The sequence below is a fragment of the Enhydra lutris genome, unplaced genomic scaffold (genome assembly GCF_002288905.1).
Source record: "Enhydra lutris kenyoni isolate GAN:26980312 unplaced genomic scaffold, ASM228890v2 scaffoldscaffold5, whole genome shotgun sequence".
Lineage (NCBI taxonomy): Eukaryota > Metazoa > Chordata > Mammalia > Carnivora > Mustelidae > Enhydra > Enhydra lutris.
This window is the reverse complement of record NW_019154089.1, coordinates 46,193,120-46,212,567: the sequence shown is the minus strand read 5'-3', so window position 1 is coordinate 46,212,567 and position 19,448 is coordinate 46,193,120. Positions and strand designations below refer to the sequence as shown.

Genomic DNA, 19,448 nt, shown 5'->3' with positions numbered 1-19,448 from the left:
CATAGCATTGACTTGAAAGTACCTTTTGTCAAACAAGGTTTCTGTGTGCATATCATTAAGAGCAAAAAAAACTTTCTCCAGTTAAAAACTGCACAGTTCGTCTAAAGCTTCAGCATGTTTGTTTTTTCCAGCACCCAAATGACAAATATGACAAAGCTAACTCTAAGCAAACATTGTAAGAAAGCATCTAAGTTCAAGAAAATACAACATAGTTACCTCTATATTTTATTCATTCTTCATTAATAGGTTGAGAAATTTTTTTTTCTGTTATATATATAAGTTAAATCCTTGTGTCATTGCAAGTGTGCTTGGCTAAAGAACCTCCTGAGGGATGAAAAATGAATTGTCAGAGAGAAAATCTGCTCACAAAGCAAATTTACAGGATGAACATTTCACAAATCCATAGTCCTTTAAAGATGATTCATATTCAATTGCACATTAAGAGCAGGTGAAAAGCTAAAAAGACAATAAACTGCAGGAGGAGGGAAAGTGGGAAGAAAACTATATTTGTGAATAATTAAGTCCCAAGCTAGGATATTTCTACAAAAATATTTGAATATGGTCAGCTGCTCTCCTTTCAAAGCTCTTATCACTCTTTTCATACCTTGTTAAGGGTTTCAGTCTCAAAATTAAATTATTTAATATTATCCATGTTTTTGCTTGAACAGCCCTGTGTCTGTGTCTGCGCATGTCTGTGTGTGTGTGTGTGTGTGCTTTCGCAGCTGTCCACCGGCAGGAGTGGGTGGACACTGTGTACTGTGGGAAGCAAGACATAGACCCACAACTGGAATGTGGAACTGTTCCGTGTATGCGCTTACTATGCTGAGGTCTACTGAGGTCTACTGAGCGGACCTACAGACTCTGTAGAAGTACTCTCTTCTGTGTGATCAATTTCTCTTGCTACCCTGCAGCTGCTAATAAACACTATTTTTGGACAAAGAGTATTTACAATCTCATAACCAGCTCTTGATTATTCATAATCTGGACATAATCAACCCCCTTGTCTAGGTCTAAGAGATTAAACCATATGTCCTGGGTTTAAATTAATTAAAAACTGAGGGCATGCTTTTATTTCGCCATAGCCCTACTTTGCATGGACTGCATTTTCCCAGGGAACTACTGAGGTGCAATTATTTATAAACATGAAGATAAAATAATTCATAATTATAAGAATTTCAGCAATTTATAGATTTTGGGAAGTGCCTCACAATATTCCTGGGAGGCACATAGTCGAGGGTTATTGTGCTCTTTTAAAGTTATCTTAGAGCTGTCAGATATCACAAAGACACCATGAGGAAGCGAGGCTCAAAGTCCTGTTATCATTTTCCTTCCCTGTAGACCAAGACTATCCAATTTTGGGACACTGGGAGGTTCTGTAAAACTTTTGCTTCTGCCCCAGTCTCAATCCTGGGGTAGGACAGAACCCAGAAATGATGCGTCAGTGTTAATTTTCAGTGCAGCTGCCCAGATCACGTGTATTTAAGAATCTCCTAAAGACATTTCATGGATCTTTCAGAATTTATGGACATAGTTTCAAAAATTACTCTAGTTCTTTCTGCCATCTTTCCGCTTTCCTCAACTTCAAGTAAAAATCTGAATCCAAACTTCTCAAAATATGTTCTTCAAAATCTGGGATTTAGAATTACATGTCTGGAGATCCCAATTTCATAGCAAAGCGTGCACAATCTTTTATTTATTTCTGCTTTCTTTTCTACCTTTTTTTTAATCAAGAGAATTGTTAGAGGAGATTTTTGTAAGAGTTCTTTTCAGAGTTTCCTGATTTTAACATATTTGTCATAATTTTTCATTTATTGAGCATTTGCAGGGCGATATTATTTAAAGGATTCCTGAATTAAAATGGCATCCTTCTCTCCCCCCCCATCTTTCACTACAGAGTTGGCACTAATTGTTTTTTCAAAAAATTTTTACACTATATTTATAGCTGCCTTAAATAGAAATACTGTGAAACACTGTTATTTTCATATAACACAAAAATTACTGATTATGTCCTCCAATATTACTGATGCAGGGAAACTGACTTGATGCATATTTTCTATGGCCAAAAGTTAGCAATGATCGACCAATTGCAGATGACTACAGGATATTATATTATACCTAGTTTCACAAAAACAAATTTCAGTACAACAATGTAATACATATTACGTTGGGCATTCAATTGTTTTGAGTCCCATACGGCATCTGATTAAAAAGAGCGAGCGAGAGAGGGAGTGGGAAGGTTCAGTTAGAGGAATCAGTGTAGGAGCCCTAGGCTGAAATCAGAAATGCAATCAAGTAAACACTCATGAGTTATACGTTGCAAAGACTAATTCTGAAAAGCAAAATTCACGGGTCTTTTTTTATCCCTTACACTAGAAGCAGATTTTGCTCATCAAATGGGAAATGAAATATTTATAGTAATGCAGTATGATAATAATCACTGAAGAAATGGTTTCCCGCTTTTCCCACCCACTACCAGCCTAATCCCCTCAGAGACCCAGTGGAATAGGAAGATCAGAGTGTTTATAGATAATATGCCTAATACAATGAGTCTTCTCTATCTTACTCATGGGTGCTCCAAACCGTACTATCAAGTGTTGGCTTCTCCCTCATCAAAGACATAGTTGAGCTTTATGACGGTGCTGATGAAATCACCAAGTTCTACAAAATCAGCAGTGACAATGTTGATGCCACTCTCTCCTGGCTTCTGAGTGCGGACCCACTGCATCATGGCAGGAAGAGCTCTGAGAAAGGAAAGAAAAAGAGAAGTCACAGAAGGCAAGATACTACTTTTCAAGCTTAAGATACCCAGGTTTTCCTTTGGTTTTCTAACACATCAAAATAATTGCCCCAATTCTAGACATGGAATAGGGAAAAAAGCCAAATGGACAATGGTAAATATTTAACCTCTGAAGGTTAAGGGACTCTGCAGGAGATACATTCACCATAGTGGCCCATATTGGACTTTTCATCTTTGGAGATCTCAGATGTGTGAGAGTTTACAGTCCAGCTTTTCCACGAAGAAAATGACACTCTTGCATTCACATTCTAATTTGGCATGCTGTGACTACCAACCCTGCAAAGCTTTGGGGTGGTAAGATGAGAGACGAATACATGTAATTAACCAACATTTATTACAAGCTGGCTATTTTCAGGAAATATGCTAGGTACTGTAAATAGACAAAACAGCAAAACCCCCTGCAACCAAAGAGTGCATGATTTGGTGGTGGGCAAGTGGATAAAGAAAAAAATTTTAACATAATACAATCAGGACAGAGAGGGACAAATAGTAAGTAATAATCATAAATAAATGATATCATTTGCTAAGAGGGAATAAGTATTATAAAAATGAGGACAGGGGCACCTGGGTGGCTCAGTCGGTTAATCCTCTGCCTTCGGCTCAGGTCATGATCCCAGGGTCCTGGGATCGAGCCCCACATCAGGCTCTCTGCTCAGCAGGGAGCCTGCTTCCCCTCTCTCTCTGCCTGCTTCTCTGCCTACTTGTGATCTCCCTCGGTCAAATAAATAAATAAAATCTTAAAAAAAAATAAAAATGAGGACAAAATGGGTTAGGAGTGTGCAGGTAGAGAGGGGTGGTATAGATTACAACTTAAAATGGGGTGAGTTAGTAGGCCTCATTGATAAGGGGACATTTGCTCAAAAGTTAAAGGAGACAAGGGAGTGAGTCATGTGAATATCTAGGGAAAGAATTTCAGTTACCACCATGGCCCTTAGGGGGTAGCATGCCTACTTGGAAAAAGGAAGGGGAGAGTAGTAAAAGATGAACCAAGAGGGCAGATCCTGCAGGGCACTGTAGACCATTTTAAGGGCTTTGAGGGTTACTCTGAGTGAAACAGGGAGGCTTTGGAAGATCTTGTGGGAAAGAGTAGTACAAGCTGATCTTCATAATAAAAGAGGACTCATTACAAGGGAGCCTATGTGGCTCAGTCGGTTAACCATCCAACTCTTGGTTTCAGCTCAAGTCATGATCTCGTGGTTGTGAGATCGAGCTCTGTGTTGGACTCTGAGCTGAGTGTGAAGCCTTCTTGAGATTCTCTGTCTCCCTCTCCCTTTGCCCCTCCTGTGTGTGCTCACTCTCTCTCTCTAAGATAACTAAATAAATCTTTAAAAAAAAAAAAAAGATGACTCATGACCATGAAAGCATAAAGGAGAGTCACTGAGTTTGGCCTGAGCTGTGAGGGAAAACTTTCCAGAAGCCTGCTCGTGAAGGTTAAAGACCAGGAAGAGTAGCCAAGTCAAGGTGCGGAGGGGTGATGGAGGATGAGGCAGTGCATTTTATGTGTAGGAAATGACATTTCTTCACTATTGACAGTATGATGTATACCTATGAGCAGGGCATGTGGTCAGGGAGGCACAGGTGATGTTATTACCACTGTGCAGTGTCCTCTGAAGCACGCAGAAGTGACATCTACTCTGACTCCAAGTGTCAGGAAGGGAGGTTTTACATGGGAAATGGATAAACAAGCAGCCCTGAGAGCTGACAGTGAGACAACAAAGAAAGTGTGAGGAAATCGATGTAGATTCTGAAGGCTTGGGTAAGATGGGGAAGGAAGGAGAGAGCGGAGAATGGAGAGAGAATAAGGTGGTGGGTAAGAATCTCAGAGTAGCTCTATCATAAAATTTAAGGAAGTCTTAAGTTGGAGAGATAAGAGATAAGAACCAGAGGAAAGAGGGCTTTCAAAATGTAGAACCGTCAGCAGTTAGCTAGGAAAATCCTATGGTTAGATTCATAGCTTGGAGAGAGTGGCTTGGCTTCAGTGTGAGCCGATGAATGGGACAGAACTGTAGTAGGGGCAGGAGTAATGGTTAGGGACCTGTCAAAGCCATCCAGACCAGAGACAGTGGTGGCTTATGTTGCACCAGCAGCAACAGAGATACTTGAAAAGACTTGAGGAGATAAAATGATGTTTGGTTAGTGTGGGTGGGATGGAGATGGAGAGGGAGAAAGGGGCTCTGGATGGAAGTGTGGACTCTAGCAGTGTTCTGGCAGGTGGACATCATTCGCTAGTCTTGGAAAGACAGGAGGGAAGGCTCTCCAGTGATGTGCTAAGTTTGGTCTGAGATATTGAGGTGACTTTGGGACACATGAATTGACATCTCCATTGGTAGCTAAGTACAGATCTGATATTCAGGACACAAAGCTGTCAAGAGTCATCACATAGCATAGTTAGAGCTAGAAAAGCAGATAAGATTACCTGATTTTATAGAAGTAAAAGAGAAAACGTGAAGATCAGCAGCATGTAAGTGTTGGGTGGGAAACCTGATTCAAGAAAAGAAAAAGAGAAGTAGGCACAGAAGTAGAAGGAAAATCAGGAGCATGTAATTATCACGAGAATCAGCACAAAAAGGAAGACATGCCCTTTTTGATTTGTGAAGGTAAAGTGTGTGATGTCCTACATGTGCCTTTATCCAGATCTCAGAAAGCAAATCTAGTCAAAGCAAACCCAAGTCATCCAGGCAAAACTGGCTCAGCTGTCTTGGGCTACATTAATCTGGTGGGTCATCCCTTATAAAATTCTGATCCACGTTTTTCAGCATATACATTTTCCCATTTGGCACAGATAGAGGACGATCCAATTGCTTCTTCTTTTTTTTTTTTTAAAGATTTTATTTATTTATTTGATAGACAGAGATCACAAGTAGGCAGAGAGAGAGAGAGAGAGGAGGAGGAGTCAGGCTTCCCGCTGAGCAGAGAGCCCAATGCGGGGCTCCATCCCAGGACCCTGGGATCATGACCTGAGCCGAAGGCAAAGGCTTTAACCCACTGAGCCACCCAGGCGCCCCGATCCCATTGCTTCTAAAAGAGTATAACATGGATCTAAAAGGCCCAATGCCTTCAGAGAATAGACTGGCAGGTGGAGAGATTGGGTCTTCACGGCAACAGTTTCAGAAGATAATTCTACCTTACAATGAAAAATCTGGATCCCTGAGCACAGACATGAGTGTGTTCAGTTTCATTAGAAAGACAGATGCGGTGGCAATGTGTGCGCAGCCACTCAGATTTTTCTTCTGGACTTGCCAGAGCAGATATCTCTGTGTTGTGAATTCAGTATCACCTTGGCATTTTAGAAAAGGCAGACCCTCTATGGACAAAGCATCAGAATTGGGCATTTCCTGGGAAGAACGGGTGGGAGGTTAGGAGATCGCATGGATAGGATGACACTGAGGCCAGTGTTGACTCTGCATTGACCTTAACTGAGCAGCGGGTTCACCAGATTCCTTGAGATACTAGGTCACAAGAGGCTCCAAGAGCAAACAATTCCCAACTTAGAACCATGACCACCTCAGAAACCGCTTCTCTGATGCCATCTACTGCTCTAAGATTAAAAGTCCTGGGCCTGAATTTAGAGCAACTAATTATCAACCCCATAGGGTGATGTTAGGAGAACATTAAGAGTGCTCTGTTCCATTTCCCTGTAAAATAGATAGCTCTGAGGATCGACGAGACACCATTTTGGAATGGCCTGTGGGTCTCAGGTGAAAAATGAGTTTTACATTTAAAATGCCATTTCTCTGAGTCATGGGAATATTTCTGTTTTTCTTTTCAGATATATTTTCCTCAAGTCAGTATGATACCAAAGACAAAGCAAGCAATAATGCCAGGTTGAATCTTGAATACTCAGATGGTCTTAAGTAGAATTAAATTGAACAAAAAGAGTCAATATCCTGGATTAAAACTAGCTGATAGTACTGAAGTTGTAATAATTTTTCAGAGTACCATTTCTTAACCCATTTTCATTACTTCCCCCCCAATGGAGCCTTTAAAAATATTTTTTCTGCTCTCCCTTCTGCTTCATGGTACACCAAAGATAGACTGTGTTTCTACTGATATACTGTTTATATAACTGCATTTTATACATAAGAAGAGTAAGTTTTTTAATTTGCCCTCCCAAGAACCAAGCTTTGGCACTTGGGATGCCATATTGATATTGACAACTTTATAGCTAATTGGCAAGTTTTGATTATATTTAGTCTTGAATAATTGAAAACCTTACTCTTGTGGTAATAAAATACTGTCTTGATGTAACAATTTCCATGGTATAAGCCAGTTAAGTTTTAGCTTTTTAAATCATTAATTCATTCATTCATTCAACAAAGATGTATTGCACACCTGTGGAGGATGGTGTTGTATTTGCTGCTCCCTAGAGCCATCCTGGAGTTCAAACCATCTTCTTCTCTCTTGGAGAAATGTTGCCATAGCCTTACCCACACACTCCTTTTTGTGCTTTGTCTACACTCCAGTCAAGACAATTGCTTTTTCATCTGAGTTCTTTATTCCTCTACAAACACAACCACAAAGTCTTCTCTCCCCTTTAAGATACACCCAGATCTTCAGCAGTGTAGATGAATCTGTCCCTACCTCCCTCTCACCATCTACCACACAGATCCCTCTCCGGCCTCATTTGTTACTACTTCCCACATGCTAATTTGTTCTCCAGCAATACTGAGAGACTTGTATTTTGCCCTAACCACATGCTGTGGTTTCATGCCTCAGTATTTTTTCAGGCCTTCTCTTTCTATGAAATACCATTCCTTCTTCAGTACCTTTCTTGGTCTGACTAATTTCTACTTGCCCTCCAAGGTTTGGCTCAGCCATTATCTCAATCCCTTCCATCCAAGTCTGGGTGAAGAATCCTTTCTTTTCCTTATGCTTTAAACTCCTGAAGCATAGTTCTGTGACTGTGAATTGCACACAGCATTGACTGGACCCATTTCCTTGCCTATTTCTGTCAGTGCCTGCACACTTTTCCAAGAACAAAAATTATATTACAGTCACCGATATATCCCCTGAACCTACCACGATCCCTGAAACCCAAAAGGAAAACAACACATTTGTTGAATCTAAATGTTGAACTAGAAATCTTGGTCTCAGGTATCACAAAGTCTATCAAGCAGAATGGCTGTGAACCAACTGTAATAATACAATATGGTACAATGTTCATGGACATAGGCATCTATGGGAGCATGTGAGATGAAATAATTTATGTCACTTAGGAGAAGTTTAGGAGGAATTTAGGGAATACATCACAAAACAGGTGACATCTGAACTTGGCCATGACTTATGACATAAAGAAGGAAGGCATTTAAGAAAAGGGAACAGTATATGCAAAAGCGTAAAGGCTATCCAGTAGATCTCCAGAATTCTTCTCTTGCATAACTGAAACTTTGTACCATTTAATTCTAACTCTTGCCATCCCTCTTCCTTCTCCCCAGCTCCTAACAACCACTATTCTACCCTCTGCTTCTATGAGTTTGACTATTTTCATTTCCATATGTAAGTGAGACGATCCATTATTTGTCTTTCCCTGTCTGGCTTATTTCACTTAGCATAATGTCCTCCTCTGTACTGTATACTAAGATTTGCTAAGAGAGTAGGTCCTATTTTAGGTGTTTTTTCCTACACACACAAAAGTGATAACAATAACAAAGGGAGCAGAAGCAAATTTTGGGAGGTAATGGATATGTTTGTGGCCTTGATGGTGATGTTTTCATGGGTATATATTTATCCCTAAATTCATCGATTTGTACACATAAATAGGCACAGCTTTTTATATGTCAATCACACCTAAATAAAGTGGTTTAGGAAGAAGCATATGGGCATGAAAGATGATACGATTAAGAAAGACAAGGTGACCAGAGAGAAGAGGCCATGGAGGTGTGGGGATGTTAGGGGGACACCTGTATTGCTTACCTGCAAGGAAGGGACAGGAAGGTGTTTGGCCAAATTGTAAAGAACCTCCTTTGACAGCCTGTGGAGTCTCAGCTTCACTCTGTATGCACTTAAATGTTTGTCATTAATTTTGTCCAGTTAAAGAAGAGTTCTTTGATTTTTCCCATGCAAGAAAGAATCTATTAATTTCATACAAAGTCTACCAACTAATGACACTGAATCTTGTATTCTTGTCACATACAAAGAAAGAACCCATTGTCTCCCTTTGAAAGTTCTTAGATTGTTCTCAGACTGTTATGAGATCCTAACATTCATTCATTCATTCATTCGTTCATATTACTTCCACCATTCAGCCAATAAGTTGCTGGTAGAAATTTGAGTAACATTCACTAATATTTTGAAGGAAAATATTTCATAGTGAAGTTATATTTTCTGAAGAGATTCTTAAAATTTCCTTTGAATCTGCATATTAATATTTTAGTATTTATTTATGGTGCAGAAAGATAGGACTATACAAACACTGCAAGGTTGTCTTATAAATGCCACACTTTTTCTTATTCTCTCTTTTTCAACAGATGCTAGATTTATAGTGTAGATGTAGACTGTTTACTCACAAGAACACCCTGACAACCAGGACAACCAAGAACACTCTGACAACACCCTGACAACCAAGATAAACAAAAATTTATTTTTTTTAAATTTTTTTTTAAAGATTTTATTTACTTATTTGACAGACAGACATCACAAGTAGGCAGAGAGACAGGCAGAGAGAGAGAGAGAGAAAGGAGAAAGTAGGATCCCCACTGAGCAGAGCCTGACGTGGGGCTCAATCCCAAGACCCTGAGACCATGACCTGAGCAGAAGGCAGAGGCTTTAATCCACTGAGCCACCCAGGCACCCCAAGATAAACAAAAATTTAAATAAGATCATAGCACTAGTGTCAAATCTGGAGCCAAGCTGTTTCTACTCAAGTCTCAGCACCAGTATTTATTGTAATCAAGTTAGTTAACAATCTAAGCCTCAGTTTCACCACCTAGAAAATGGGCACAATAACAAGGATTGTAAAGTAGTGTGTGTAAAGTGCTGAAGTCCAGCTCTCTCTAAGTGGTACTGTATTGAGCATCCTTTGAGTGATTGCCTGCTCCGGTCTTCAGAGTCTCTTGAGAAGGAAGGTAGCAGGAAATCCTGAGAGCAACACCAAGCCTGTGAGATGTCTTTCTAAGTTTCACAAATCTAGTCAAAGGCAGAAAGAATGAGGGCAAGACTGGTGATGAGGCTCTTAGGGAGATGTTCTTGGAAGGGCTTTGTTTCTAGGTACACAGTCGTGGCAAACATCTGATATGCTTCTCCCATCAGAGCTGCTAGATAAATGAAGGCGGCGGAAGAACAGGTGCTTCACAACCAGAGCCGGGTACCTGAAGCCTCAAAGCCCTTCTCTGGACTGTGGCGCTCTCTTCAGGAAAGGCATCTTCAAACAGATTGCAGGCTTCTTAGGAGAGAAACAGGCACATCGGCAGGAATCAGAAAACCTCTCGCCAAGGACAACGGGAGAGGAAAGACAGAGGAGCCAGAGGTCTTCTGATGTGCTGGCTTTGAGAACTGGTTTTGAAAAGATTTAAAGGAAAAGACTTAGGAGTTGAAAGCACTGAGTTCAGTAACCCTCAGTGTGCTGACCTTGACTTACCGATTCATGTCCGTCTCCGACTTAGGAGGCTGCCATCACTTCTCTGTGCTCTTCGCACAAAGGTAAAAATCCTTCACTGGCCTTAGGGGCCTTGAACAATGGCCCCCTGTGGCTCCTCCAGTTCTGTCTCTTGTCACTCTTTGCCTCACTGAATTCTAGCCACATCCTCAGTCTTGCTCACTTCGACCAGCCTCTTTGCTCAGGGAATTTGTAAATGTTGTTTGCTTGTTATTTGGCCAGAATGTCTTATCTTTTATGCCCCTTCACTGGCCAAGCCACTCATCATTCAGGTGGTAGTTTAAATGTCACTGTTTCAAAACACTAGTGAGAATTGTCATTATATTTATATGTGTGGTCAATATCCGTGTCCCCAGCTGGACTGCAATCACTTTGAGGACAAGGACTGTCTGTTTTCTTACTGCTGTATTCCCAGTGCTTAGCACAGTGCCTGGCATAGACTAAGTATCCAATAAATATTTACTGAGTAAATAAACAGATTTTAATGAAAAACCTTTTTAAAGATTTATTTATTTGAGAGAGAGAGACAGAACGTGTGGAGGGGCAGAGGAAGAGGGGGAAGGAGAGAAGCGACTCCCCACTGAGCGTGGAGCCTGCCTGAGGGCTCCACCTACAATCCATGAGGTCATGACCCGAGCCAAAATCAGGAGTCGGATGTTCAGCCTCGACTGACTGAGCCACTCACGTGCCTCTGCATTACTTTTAGAATAGAGATGTACATAGTAACGTAATTCGTGAAAAGACTGCCCAGTTTTTCTCACTGTGGCTACTGCCCAAGGTTTTAGTTGTGAATTCACTGCTTTTGTTAAATGAAAGTGGTGTCTTTTTTTTCTTAATTGACTTGACCAGTCAATTTGCAAAATGGCTTTCCCTGCCTTATACCTAGGGAGTCAGGAGAGTCTGTGTAATAATAATGAGAGTAGTGACCATTATCTTCATAAGAATAAAGTTTACCAGGGGAGCCTGGGTGGCTCAGTGGGTTAAAGCCTCTGCCTTCGGCTCAGGTCATGATCTCAGGGTCCTGGAATCAAGCCCCGCATCAGGCTCTCTGCTCAGCAGGAAGCCTGTTTCCCTTCCTCTCTCTCTGCCTGCCTCTCTGCCTACTTGTGATCTCTGTCTGTCAAATAAATAAACTCTTAAAAAAAAAAAGGAATAAAGTTTACCAGAATTAAACTTAATCAGATTTCTTTATTTACTCTCAATTTTGTATTAGTTTTAATTATTAATTGTAATTATCTATCATTTAATTAGATTTAAATTTATTAGGGATCCATGTTAAAGTTATATTCAAGTTTGTGTATAGAAACATAATACTTTCACCACAAATGTATTTTATGTATGCTACTTCTTTAACCTCTCCAAACCATGTTTTTTTGCAGTTACGAATGAATGATAATAAAACACTTGCATCTTTCAGTGAATTTAATTGAATGTATTTCATTTAAACAATGACATGTTGCTTTCACTGAATGAAATAGAATCTCCAAATTCAGTTTGTTAATTTTTACACAACTCTCTGACGCCCTTGGGGATAAAGATTACAAATGAAAATGTCAGAGCCTTGTTACTGCCTGTCCCAGACCCAGCCGCTCCTGGGAAATGGATATTTGTCAATCAGCAAAGTTTAAAATTATGATCACAGGTCCTTCTCTCCCTGAGTGCCTAAGTCACCCAGGACCAATCAATTAAAAGCAAGTCTGACATATTTTAATATGTGATTTCCTGTCACTCTGGTCATTTCCAAAGCTTAGAGAGTTCAATTGAAAAATGCAAGGAAGAGAAAGACAAAAGACAAAGAAGCCCTTGCCCAAAAGGCTGGCATTTCATTCACCAGAGTATTAGGGGATAAAAGGCAGGACCTTGGCATCTGTAGGTTTAAACCCTGGAAGGGGCTTCCAAATATCCTTAGGCAGACAGACGGGCTATCTCATAACTCATAACTTCTGAAAACACAAGGCTTATCATTTTTTGGCAAACCTGTTTCTGTTCAGGAGGCAGCATATCTGATTTATGTGCGATGAAAATAGCTCATTTTTGAAAAAATCCTTTTCCCCTAAAATTGAGTGCAGAGAAAGAATGAAGTCATATGAATTATCTGTGAAACTCCCTCACAAACAACTCAAGAGATTTTAGAGAGCCTAGCCTTTCCTAAATAGGAGACTAAAGCCTTCCCACATCTTCCTATGAGCTGTACTATATACCTTCAGAACAAAATTACTGCAACTGTTGGGTGTAAAACAGAAAATAATTAAAGGCACGACTACACACATAGCTGGTCTGAATTTTTCCCTCTCCGGCAGTGAAAGGAAGAATTCCCTCTCTCTTTGCTTTTCCCAGATTCTCTGCTTAAACCCCATTTGTAGCTTGGTAAAGTCATATGTTCAACCAATATTTATAAAGCACATCTCACAAGCTGTATCTTGTTCTGTGTGCTGAGGGCACAGTCGGGCTCAGAACCAGACACAGCCCTTGCTCTCTTGGTCCATGCAGTCTAGGAAGGGAAAAAGATTTATTTAAAAATACATGAATGAGCAAACAAGTAACAAGAAAACACACAAACTTCAAAGAGAAACTTCACCTCTGGTCCCAATGATAATAATGTGTTTTATTTATAATTTTGTATGAACTGTGCAAACCCTCTGCATCCCCATTTTCCCTAATTAGGAATAATAGCACTCGGAGGTAGACACACCCCCATACAAAGTGATGATACAGACAAGGGTGTTATTCAAATGCCAGGTCTGGGATCATTTCTAAGCGACTTGGCACAGCCACGAAGGCAGACACGTTCTGGGAGCCGCAGAAGAAGGACACGAGAGGCCCTGGGTCGTACGGGGAATCTTGCGCAGAAGACTGACCAACCTTCCTCATCACCCTCGCTTGCCGCTTTAAGTTTTCAAAGGGACACATTCCAAGTCCTCAGCAATACGCGAAAGCTATTTCCTCTCCTTCCCATGTCAGGCAGGTTGTTTAGTTTATTTTTGTGTTTGTTTAGCAAAGAGCAATGCAGTCAAATCAAAGCAAAGGACACCATTCGTTTCCTTTGATGCTGGCAATGGGAGCCGTTTTTATTGTGGTGTGGAAGAAATCCGTTAAAAATCCATTTTCAATTAAAATAAGATCATAGCCTCTACAAGAGGAATGGTGTTTAGAGTTCCTAAAATGCACTGTGTCTGCAGGCTCATCATATGCTCCCAGCCAATGTTCCAGCATAAAGCCACAGCCCTGCCAGGAGCCCTCAAGGTGAGCAGGTCAGCCTCCCGCTGAGCAGGGACTCTACTAACTGCGAATTTTCTAAGGGAATTGGAAACAAGAAAGAAAGCACTGCAAATTCTAAACACAAAGACGTTTCTTTTATTGAGATTGAGATGGCTAGGAGGCACACGACTGGTTTTCCCTTCAAGGGTAGAGTCTCGAGACGATGAACATTTCTGTGTGGGGTCAAGTGTTCTCACTTCGGTCTGTTCTTACACACCTGTAGCCCCTCACTCAGAGCAATGTTCGGGGAATGTGGTACTCAGAGTTCAGCAGAAATTTGCTTTATTCAGCACAGTTTTTTATCTGCGGGCGTCTGCCCTGCCTTTCTGCTCTTTGGAAAGATTTCCGTTTGCTAAGAAAGAGCTGCAGTTGAACTTGCACTGAAAGTAAATTTGACATTTCTGTTTTTGCTTGGAACATACATCTCAAGGACTCTCCAGGTTGATCCCTTGGATTGATCAAGGATTCCCGACTTGGGGGGGTCCTTGGGGGGGTTCGCAATATCGAAGGCTATAATGTAAGCCTTGACAGAAATCAGTCACCCATGAACTGTGGTGGCACAAGTTAACTGAGATGTCCCTTTTCTTCACTGTTGGCAGGATCATTTTATGATTTCATTTTTAGTATTGAGTACCTACTGTTTATTGGAAGTTCTAATGGAATTCTGTATGCATTTAATTTTAACAATGGGGAGATGAATTCTTACTTATCAAATATACATTTATTAAAGGAGATGGGCTCTGTGAGGGGAGAGTGTGGTAAAAGCTCCTTCAAGGTGAAATCCTGGGAACCACTGATCTCCATCACCTTCACAGATTCCCTCCTACCGTCCATAGATGCTTACCAGGTACTTATCATGTGACAGTTGTAGGGACAGACACAGGGATGGGCCGGACATGGTCATTGTCTTAATTATAGAACTCATTCTGGAATTACCTGGACTGCTACAGATAGAAATTGCGTCATTGCCTTGAATAGTGGAAACAAACGGAGATGTCCGTGAAGCTTCTTTTGGCCTCATGAAGTAGCTGCTGGCCTCTTCTTGACATACCCTCTAATTCCAATGGAAACATTCCACGGACTCTTATAAATTCATGAGGCTAAATAAAAACTACTCTCCAAGGACTCATAAGTTAAGTGAGTATTTATTGGGTTTTAATGGACTGCCTACAATCGATACAGGGGCAGTAGGAAGAGCAAAAGCTTTAGATTCAGGCAGAGCTCTATTGGATTTACTGATCAAGTGTGACCTCAAGAAAGGTTAGGTAACCTCCCCGATGTGAAGTTTCTTCAGTGTCAGCGGAGGATCGTAATTGTACATGCCTCATAGTGGTTTTGCGGGAATAAGATGAAACAACAGGACACGGATAGGTGCTACAGCCTAGAAGTGAAGAGTGAAGACGTTGGAGCAGACTCTGAACTCACACCTGCACTCTCATTTGTACTTGTGTTACTTCAGACAAATCAATCTCTTCTAACTTTAGTTTCCTCGCGCATAAAACAAAATTTTAAAAAGGAAACAAATGTGAAGATTAAATGGAATAACATGCACATCAAATTTTAACATAATACGTGAGAGATAATAATTCCGAACATGTTAGCTGCTACTCCATTTTTTTTAAAGACTTTATTTATTTATTTGACAGACAGAGATCACAAGTAGGCAGAGAGGCAGGCGGGGCGGGGGGAGCAGGGTCCCCACTGAGTGGAGAACCCGATGTGGGGCTCGATCCCAGGACCCTGGGATCATGACCTGAGCTGAAAGCAGAGGCTTTAACCCACTGAGCCACCCAGGCACCCCGCTGCTACTCCATTTTTAGTGTTAATGATTAAAGTGCCCAGTACATAACAGACAATGAATAAATGTTAGTTAGCTTAATTTTTTTTTCATTTTTCCTAGTTTTAGGCTACTTTAAGGCAAGGGACTGAAAAAATTACTCTGTGTGTAAATGTATACTCTATGTATAAAAATTACTCTATGTATAAATGTATGACTGCTGTGAAGAGTGTCAGGTCAACCCCCCCTTCCAGATTGAGGGCACTCCTTCTCCCAGACACTCTGAGTGTTGTTGGCTGTCAGCTCTCAGCTGAGTTTCTGTCCAAGAGCTGCCCTCAGGCAAAGAAAGCCACCTCGCTCAAGGTGACACACGCTCTCTGGGGATAACTTGAATCCAATGAGTAATCTTTGGGGAGGAGTATATAGAGGTACTTGCCTCAAAGTGGGACAATTCTGAATGTTCATCCCAGCTCCAGAGTTTCTATGGGCTTGGCTGAGGCCTTTGTTGAGAACAGCCTTGCTTCTCCCTCTGCCTAATCCTGTTTCTTTCACTCTTCTATAGACATGGATCCCAGGGGAGCCCCAGAGCAAAATTTCTGCATACAAATTTGAGCATCTCGGAGTGTATTTCTTGAGAAATCCAACCTACAAGTCTCAAGCTTAGATGGCAAGAAATTCTGTGATCAGTAGACTTTCTCTTTCAACCCGAGTAGGAATCAAGAGTGGCCTTTGGCAACCTTAATGAGATGGAGGTTAAAACTACATTTCTTTTTCCAAAATGCAAACAGCGTAGGTCTTATGCTGGTTTGAGGGGATTTTTTTTTTTTTTTTTTTTTTGGGGAGATAGGGTAGGAGGAGATCACCCCAGGAAAACCACATTTATGCTTAGGGCCATGCAAGTACAGACTCACAGGGGTACCCCTACTTCCTCTGGCAAAGCAGAAAGGCCACCAAAATCGGACTACTTAGAAAGAGTTACCAAATAGTCTTACTTTAATCATCTGTTAGAAGTTTCTTCTGGATACCATTATGCTATGAATAATATATCAGGCTCAGAAAATCTAAACCTGCTTCTAAAGAAAATGTTTGTCATGGTCACTCTAATAGAAGACTTTTCCAATCCAAATTGCTCAGCAGAAGCCGGGTGGGGCTATTTATTACATCATCACTGTCTTCTGTGTATAGCACTTTATGCAACTCCCCATCCCTGACACATTCTTTCAAAGATGAATGTGGTTAGAGCATCCAAATCAAATGTTCAATTTAAAAAAAAAAAAAGGCCAAATTCAGAAATTTCACTTTCCTTAGAGAAAATGCTAATGGGAAGAATGAACACACACGGAATTTAATTTGATCAGAATATCCCAGGTGCTAATGTGTTCATGTGTCTGTGGGTCCATGTAATCATGCATAATTATCAGAGGTGATTTCTTTGGCCTTTTCTCCTTAATCAGTGACAACTGCAGGTGCAAGACGAAAAGGAATATGTCATCTGTTCTGCAAGAGGATAATATCCATTGTGCCATTAATTCTATAATTCCTTCCTGACAGTGGTCTTACAAAGCCAGAGACTTTAAAAAAAAAAAAAAAAAAAGATTTATTTATTTATTTGAGAGAAAAAGCGAGAACGTGAGTGCGCAGGCAAGAGTCGGGTAGGGGGAGGGATAGAGGGAGAGAATCTTCAAACAGATTCCCTACAGCGTGGGGAGCCCTAGAAGGAGCTTGACTTGAGCCAAAATCAAGAGTCAGAGGCTTAACCGACTGAGCCACACGGGCATCCTTTGGAGTATTTTAACAGAACCAAAAGAGTGTAAAATTTCAGGTCAGTTAGACCAAGAAGAGTGTTTTCCATTGTGTTGTCTGTTTCGTATCTTTGGGAAATCATGTTACCTGACACTTTTTAAATTGTCCACTTTAAGATTCTTTGACAATACAGAAAATTCCTAGAAACTTAACAAAAAATATTGCTGAGCCATATAGGTGCCATATATGTATATAATTTGTTAATACATTCTCCCTCTTCCTTGTGTATTTTCTCCTTGCCACATTTAGAAAAATGACAGAGGGTATCAGATTTGAAAATATCCTTAAGACATTTATAATCAGTGACCACATTGTCTATAAAAATGTTTTTTAAACTAAGTTCCATGGGATGATACTTCCTGAGATATTGAAAGATACTCTTAAGACAAATAAATATTCCCTTGGTCAAATACATAGAGGTAATGTTGAAGCCTCTTTGATGTTCACAGGACACATGGTAGCATATTAGGCATATTATCATATTAAAAACATTGAGATGTTACTGAAATAAGTTAAAAATTTATTTCCCTGCTTTCAGACTTATTTGACCTAAGGACAGCCCCACAACTATCGACACTTGCGTGTGCACGTGCACACACACACACCCACACCCTTTTTATTTCTTCCTATAAACCTCCAATGGACGTCTAGTGGATCTAATGTTCTGTAGAACACTATTCTTGAATTATTGCACTACAGCCTCATTTTCAAGGGCTCACCTCTGCCATATGTTTCAGGGACTTGAAATTCTCACAGCCTCCTGAGTCAGACCTCTTTGGATGACTCCTCCTACTGGAAGGTTCTTTCTGACCACCCACTAGTCTTTCTTAGGTTCATCCAGAACAAGTCTATTTCTCTTCCACATGACATTCATTTAAATATTTGAAAATAACTTGGACTCTCCAGCCCCTCCATTTGTACCTCCTCTTCTCCATCTGAAATATCCCATTTTTTCCCCTTATATAATTCAGTTTAGAACATTCTTATTGTATTTGTCAATCTCTTCTGAACACTCCATTTTGTAGATACTTCCTCCAGAAGAGGTACATGAAAATAATGCAATTTTTAAACTGGGTTTAGAGTATAGCAGAGTATTCCCACCCCGGTTCTGGGTACTATTGTTCTCTTATTATGGTCAAAGGTTATTTTGACTATTTCTCTTTTAATGCTTCCAAGATCTTCACATCATCACCTTTCCCCTGGAATTAACAGCTTCTTCTGAAGGAAGCAGGAAGATATTAGGCAGCCCTAGTGGAAGGGAAGGAGCTCTGCTTCTAGACAAGTCAACACAAGCTTGCTACCTTACACATTCTTCTCCCAGTTTGACTCAGGGAATCTCCTTTCTGCTGCCAAGGAAGATATAAAGGATGCAGGAGCTGAGCTCCCACCAGAACTGTAGAAAAGGCTTCGAGAATGCTGTGAGGCTAGAACAATGCCTGGAGACTAAGCTGTTGGAGCAGATGAGAAATGGAAGTTTCATGCTCTCAGAGATAGCTCCGGCTGGCAGTAGCAATGGTATTAGTCAGGGAATGTTAGCCATCCAGGTAAGTTTCCTCTGGGTTGCTTTAGAGTCAAGATATCAACATCAGAAGAACTTGTACAGATACAGAGAAATTTGAAATAATAAATTTTTTTCAAAATTTGCCATCACGTATGCATGTGAAAGTTTGGCCATGTAAATAAAAGATCTGCCTGCCTGACTGAGACTGCACTTAGCAAACACAGAGGTGGGATATGGCAAGGTGACATAGTGACAGTAATGCAGCCCTTCCTTAGGGCTGGTGCTCACTCTAGCCTTAATTAAGTCATTAATTAACTAGCTATTGATCCTAACAGTCAATGAACATAGAATGTGCTATATGAACGATGAGCATTAGCAAGAGTATCTGGTTGAATTTTAGGGAAGGGTTTGAACATGTGGTCCTAAAAGAACAATTGCTATACTTTTCCTTAATTAAAATCTTACTATATATAGATTAATGTATCAATTTATTGGGGAGCATGCTATAAAAATGCCCCCCTCAATAAGGTGAAATAAAATGGTCCCTTATGACAGACCAGTCCTGGGTTATCTGAGGGGAAGTCTTCAGGGATAAGACTTTGAACATTGTTCTTGGATTGATTCAGGCTGGAATAGAAGGAAAGACACTGGCCAGAGAGGTTGGGGGAGCCTTCTCCTGGGGATGTGGAGCTGTTGAAAATTCAGAAAAGAGGGTCTG

At 40.6% G+C, this 19,448-nt stretch overlaps 1 protein-coding gene across 1 annotated transcript in view; it reads right to left on the bottom strand.

Moving 5' to 3' along the window:
- Positions 1–1,716: 1,716 nt before the first annotated feature.
- The window catches only part of LOC111141240 (phosphatidylinositol specific phospholipase C X domain containing 3), a 168,462-nt gene continuing 150,730 nt past the window's right edge, over positions 1,717–19,448 (bottom strand). Inside the window, exon 3 of the mRNA XM_022493662.1 lies at positions 1,717–2,741. Coding sequence (XP_022349370.1) covers positions 2,588–2,741 — 154 coding nt within the window. The 3' untranslated portion in view covers positions 1,717–2,587. The remainder of the gene's footprint in view (positions 2,742–19,448) is intronic.